Source organism: Dryobates pubescens, chromosome 40 (assembly GCF_014839835.1).
Source record: "Dryobates pubescens isolate bDryPub1 chromosome 40, bDryPub1.pri, whole genome shotgun sequence".
Classification (NCBI taxonomy): Eukaryota; Metazoa; Chordata; class Aves; order Piciformes; family Picidae; genus Dryobates; species Dryobates pubescens.
In genome coordinates, this window is record NC_071651.1 from 1739782 (window position 1) to 1745781 (window position 6000).

The window sequence follows — 6000 nt, forward strand, 5'->3', positions numbered from 1 at the left end:
TGCAGAGGAGGAGACTCCACAGCCTCTGTGAGCTGCCTGCTCCAGCCCCAAAGCTGCTCCTGGGGGAAGCACTGAGGAGGAAGGCTCCCAGCTGCTGCTGCTGCCTGGGGGGGGAGAGACCTCCTCCTGCCCCAGGGGCTGCTGCTCTGAGCAGAGGCAGGAGCAGAGTGGCCAAGCAAAGCCTCCGTGGTGCTCAGGCAGCTCTCAGCAGCTGGGATGAGAGCTTTGGGCTCCTCCAGGCCTCCACAGGGGGCTGGGGACAGCCCAGCAGCTGCCCAGGCTGCTGAGACCCCCGGGGGGGGTCCTGCAGCAGAGCCAGGAGGGGACACTGCAGGTGCCACAAGCAGGGCCTGGGGCTGCCAGGGGATGCCAAGGAGGGGAGGGGGCTGGGGATGCCAAGGGGGGGAGGGGAAGCTGGGGGTGCCAAGGGGGGGGAGGGGAAGCTGGGGATGCCAAGGGGGGGGAGGGGAAGCTGGGGATGCCAAGGGGGGGAGGGGAAGCTGGGGATGCCAAGGGGGGGAGGGGAAGCATCCTGCTGGAGGTGCTGTGGAGTGAGCTGCTCAGGCTGCAGCCCCCCCTGGGCTCCTGGGGACCCCCCTGGGCTCCTGGGGCTGGGGACCCCCCTGGGCTCCTTCCTCAGGCTGCAGCCCCCCCTGGGCTCCTGGGGCTGGGGACCCTCCTGGGCTCCTTCCTCAGGCTGCAGCCCCCCCTGGGCTCCTGGGGCTGGGGACCCCCCTGGGCTCCTGGGGCTGCAGCCCTCCCTGGGCTGCTGAGCAAAGGGACAAGGCCCCCCCTGGCCTGGCAGTGTCCTCCCCTCTGGGGACCCTCTCTTTGGCATGGAGGAGTCCTGAGGCTGCAGCTTGCCCCTGGATGTGCCCCTGGCAGCTGCAGCCTTTGCAGCTACCTGCAGGAGCTGCCAGCACTGCTCTCAGAGCCACCCAGCTCAGCTGCTGAGACCTCCAGGTGCCCACCAGCCCCTGCCCCCAGGCTGCCAGCTGTGCCCCCCCAGTGCCCAGCCCAGGGGCTCCATCCCTGCCCTGCTGCTGCTGCCCACAGCACTACTGCTGCAGCCCAGGCTGCTGGTGGCCTCCTTGCCCCCCTGGGCCCCCCCTGGCTCCTCTCCAGCTGCTGACACCAACCCTCCCCCAGCTCCATTTCCCTTGGGGCAGCTCCCAGCCCCTCTGCCCCCAGCCTGCAGCCTTCCTGGGGTGGTTGTGAGCCAAGGGCAGCCCCCAGCCCTTGGCCTTGGTGAACCTCATCCCATCCATGAGATGATTCCTATGGCTCCAGCCTGGCCTGGGCCCTCTGCAGAGCCTCCAGCAGCTCAGCTCCCCCCCAGCAGCTCAGCTCCCCCCCAGCTTGGTTCCATCCCCAGCTGCCTGAGGGCTCCTCCATAGAACCACAGAGCTGTGAGGGCTGGAAGGGAGCTCAGGGCTCAGCCAGCCCCAACCCCCTGCCATGGGCAGGGAGCCCTCACACCACAGCAGGTTGCTCACAGCCACCTCCAGCCTGGCCCTCAGCACCTCCAGGGCTGAGGCTTCCAGCACCTCCCTGGGCAGCCTGTGCCAGGCTCTCAGCACCCTCCTGGGGAACAACTTCTTCCTCACAGCCAAGCTGAGTCTCCCCACTTCTAGTTCTGCTCCATCCCCCCCAGTCCTCTCCCTCCCTGACAGCCTCCAAAGTCCCTCCCCAGCTCTCCTGCAGCCCCCTGCAGCCCCTGGGAGGCCACCAGAAGGTCTCCTGGGAGCCTTCCCTTCTCCCTCCCCTGCTGGAGGCAGGCACTGAGCAGAGCCTGGGGAGCTCCCAGCCCTGCCTGCTGCCCCCCCAGCCCTGCCTCCTGCCCCTCCAGCCCTGCCTGCTGCCCCCCCAGCCCTGCCTGCTGCCCCCCCAGCCCTGCCTGCTGTCCCTCCAGCCCTGCCTCCTGCCCCCCCAGCCCTGCCTGCTGTCCCCCAGCCCTGCCTGCTGTCCCTCCAGCCCTGCCTCCTGCCCCCCCAGCCCTGCCTGCTGTCCCCCAGCCCTGCCTGCTGCCCCCCCCAGCCCTGCCTGCTGCCCCCCCCAGCCCTGCCTGCTGTCCCCCAGCCCTGCCTGCTGCCCCCCAGCCCTGCCTGCTGCCCCCCCAGCCCTGCCTGCTGCCCCCCCAGCCCTGCCTGCTCCCCCCCAGCCCTGCCTGCTGCCCCTCCAGCCCTGCCTGCTGCCCCCCCAGCCCTGCCTGCTGTCCCCCCAGCCCTACCTGCTGCCCCCCCAGCCCTGCCTGCTGCCCCCCCAGCCCTGCCTGCTGTCCCCCAGCCCTGCCTGCTGCCCCCCCAGCCCTACCTGCTGCCCCCCCAGCCCTGCCTGCTGTCCCCCAGCCCTGCCTGCTGTCCCCCAGCCCTGCCTGCTGCCCCCCCAGCCCTGCCTGCTGCCCTCCAGCCCTGCCTGCTGCCCCCCCAGCCCTGCCTGCTGCCCTCCAGCCCTGCCTGCTGCCCCTCCAGCCCTGCCTGCTGCCCCCCCAGCCCTGCCTGCTGTCCCTCCAGCCCTGCCTGCTGCCCCCCCAGCCCTGCCTGCTGCCCCTCCAGCCCTGCCTGCTGTCCCCCAGCCCTGCCTGCTGCCCCTCCAGCCCTGCCTGCTGTCCCCCAGCCCTGCCTGCTGCCCCCCCAGCCCTGCCTGCTGCCCCTCCAGCCCTGCCTGCTGCCCCCCAGCCCTGCCTGCTGCCCCCCCAGCCCTGCCTGCTGCCCCTCCAGCCCTGCCTGCTGCCCCCCTAGCCCTGCCTGCTGCCCCTCCAGCCCTGCCTGCTGTCCCCCAGCCCTGCCTGCTGCCCCTCCAGCCCTGCCTGCTGTCCCCCAGCCCTGCCTGCTGCCCCCCCAGCCCTGCCTGCTGCCCCCCAGCCCTGCCTGCTGCCCCCCCGGCCCTGCCTGCTCCCCCCCCAGCCCTGCCTGCTGCCCCCCCAGCCCTGCCTGCTGTCCCCCAGCCCTGCCTGCTGCCCCCCCAGCCCTGCCTGCTGCCCCCCAGCCCTGGCACTTGGGCTGCCGTGAAGCAGTCCCCAGGCGATTGCCTTCCGTTCAGGCAGCAGCGGCGGCGGCAGGAGGGCTCTGCAGGGACCTGCCTGGGCTGCAGTTGTTGTTTTCCTTCGGGAATGCTTTCTGCCTCCTCCTGGCTCCCTCCGGAGATGAAAGCGACCCCTCCTTGGCTCCCCACCCCCCCCCGGCGCGGGGAGGTGGGCGGGGGGCTCCCCCTTCCCTTCCCTTCCCTTCCCTTCCCTTCCCTTCCCTTCCCCCTCCTGCCAACCGCATCGCCCCGGAGCAGCATTTCCAACCCCCTCGGAGCGGCTGCAGAGGAGTTGGAGCTGCTGCCGGCAGCTCCCCGGCAGGGCCCTCCAGCCCGGGAGCCCCCCCGGGGCCCGAGGGGAGGGCAGAGCTGCTGAGCCTCCACCGGGTGGGCACAGGGGGGTGGGCACAGGGGGGGGTATGGGCACACGGGGGGGGTGGGCAGAGCTGCTGATCCTCCACGGGGTGGGCACGGGGGGGGGATGGGCACGGGGGGGTGGGCAGAGCTGCTCATCCTCCATGGGGTGGGCACGGGGGGGGGATGGGCACGGGGGGGGTGGGCACGGGGGGGGATAGGCAGAGCTGTTGATCCTCCTTGGGGTGGGCACGGGGGGGGATGGGCACATGGGGGTGGGCAGAGCTGCTCATCCTCCACGGGGTGGGCACGGGGGGGGGCAGAGCTGCTCATCCTCCTTGGGGTGGGCACAGGGGGGGATGGGCACAGGGGGGTGGGCAGAGCTGCTGATCCTCCTTGGGGTGGGCACGGGGGGGGGCAGAGCTGCTGATCCTCCATGGGGTGGGCACAGAGGGGTGGGCACAGGGGGGGTGGGCAGAGCTGCTGATCCTCCTTGGGGTGGGCACAGGGGGGTGGGCACAGGGGGGTGGGCACGGGGGGTGGGGGGTGGCCTGGGCTGCCTGCTGGCACTGCCCCTGCTCGTGGAGCAGCTTCCCCTTGGAGCTGCTGCTGGCCCTCCTCAGAAGCAGGGAGCAGCAAAGCAGTCACTAATTGGCTAATTAGCCTAAGAGCCAGAGCCTGGCACGGATTGGCTGAAGGCCTTAATGAGTCTCCTGGCGCTGGTCAGTGGCTGCCTGCCCAGCACCATCCTGGGCCCTGTGGTCCTCAGCATCTTAGTTCCTGCTTCCCTACCACCATCCTCATCCTCAGCATCTTAGTATCTGCTTCCCCAGCACCATCCTGGGCCCTGTGGTCCTCAGCACCTCAGTGGCTGCCTCCCCAGCACCATCCTTGCCCTCAGCAGCTCAGAGTCTGCCTCCCCAGCACCCTCCTGGTCCCTGTGGTCCTCAGCACCTCAGTGGCTGCCTCCCCAGCACCCTCCTGGTCCCTGTGGTCCTCAGCACTTCAGTGGCTGCCTCCCCAGCACCATCCTTGCCCTCAGCACCTCAGAGTCTTCTTCCCCAGCACCATCCTTGCCCTCAGCACCTCAGTGTCTTCTTCCCCAGCACCATCCTTGCCCTCAGCACCTCAGTGGCTGCCTCCCCAGCACCATCCTTGCCCTCAGCAGCTCAGAGTCTGCCTCCCCAGCACCCTCCTGGTCCCTGTGGTCCTCAGCACCTCAGTGGCTGCCTCCCCAGCACCATCCTTGCCCTCAGCACCTCAGTGGCTGCCTCCCCAGCACCATCCTTGCCCTCAGCACCTCAGAGTCTGCCTCCCCAGCACCATCCTGGTCACTGTGGTCCTCAGCACTTCAGTGGCTGCCTCCCCAGCACCATCCTTGCCCTCAGCACCTCAGTGGCTGCCTCCCCAGCACCCTCCTGGTCCCTGTGGTCCTCAGCACCTCAGTGCCTGCCTCCCCCCACCCCCCTCTTGCCCCCCAGCCCTTCACCTTCTCGATGAGGGTCACAAACTGGTTGTTGAGCAGCTTGAGGTCCTCCTTCTCCTGCTGCCTCACGGCCTGGAAGTCGGTGTCGATGTCGAGGTGCACCGGGGCCAGGAGCGCGGCGAGGGCAGGGTAAGAGGAGCCCTGGCAGCCTCCTTCCCCGGGGGCGCCGAGAGCCGCGCAGCAGCCCAGGCGCTCCGGGGAGCCGGCGCCGCGCAGCTCCCGGCGGCGCAGGGAAGCGCCGGAGAAGCCTGGGCAGGGGTCGGTCATGGCCGGGCCGCTCGGCTCCGCGATCCCCGGGCGAGGGAGGGCTCCGCGGCGCCGGGCGAGGGAGGGCTCCGCGATCCCCGGGCGAGGGACGGCTCCGCGATCCCCGGGCGAGGGAGGGCTCCGCGATCCCCGGGCAGCCGCAGGGCTGAGGGCTGCGGCAGGGCAGGGCAGGCTGCGGAGCTCGGCTGGGTGTGAGCCGCTCAGCTCCCGGCCGGGGCAGTGAGCTCCGAGCACCTGTTCCCCAGTGTTCATTAAACGGGGCAGGGAGTGCCTCTGATGTCATCCGGGGCAACCTCTTGGCTCCTCTCTCCTTCTCTTCCCTTCCCCTCCTCTGTCTGCTCCTCTCCTCTCTCTCTCTCTCTCTCTCCAGCGGCTTCTTTGCGTGGGGAGGGCAAAGGAAGCCAAAGAGAAACCAACTCCCTGAGCAGCTTCTTCCCAGGCTTCCTCTGAGCACCCCAGGGAAGCTCCTGGTGCTCCTCTCAGCACCCCAGGGAAGCTTCTGCTGCTCCTCTGAGCCCCCCAGGGAAGCTTCTGCTGCTCATGGTCCTCCTCTGTCTGCTCCTTTCCTCTTTCTCTCTCCAGCAGCTTCTTTGTGTGGGGAGGACAAATGAAGCCAAAGAGAAACCAACTCCCTGAGCAGCTTCTTCCCAGGCTTCCTGTGAGCACCCCAGGGAAGCTCCTGGTGCTCCTCTGAGCACCCCAGGGAAGCTCCTGCTGCTCATGGTCCTTCTCTGGCCACCTCACAGAGGCTTCTGGTCCTCTTCTGAGCACCTCAGGGAAGCTTCTGCTGCTCATGGTCCTCCTCTGGCCACCTCACAGAGGCTTCTGCTGCTCCTCTGAGCACCCCAGGGAAGCTTCTGCTGCTCATG

The 6000-nt window shown here is 69.8% G+C and overlaps 1 protein-coding gene across 1 annotated transcript in view; it reads right to left on the minus strand.

Moving 5' to 3' along the window:
* LOC104305573 (keratin, type II cytoskeletal 80) overlaps positions 1-5383 on the minus strand; it is a 28802-nt gene extending 23419 nt beyond the window's left edge. Inside the window, exon 1 of the mRNA XM_054177346.1 lies at positions 4868-5383. Coding sequence (XP_054033321.1) covers positions 4868-5383 — 516 coding nt within the window. The remainder of the gene's footprint in view (positions 1-4867) is intronic.
* Between the last annotated feature and the right edge of the window lie 617 nt (positions 5384-6000).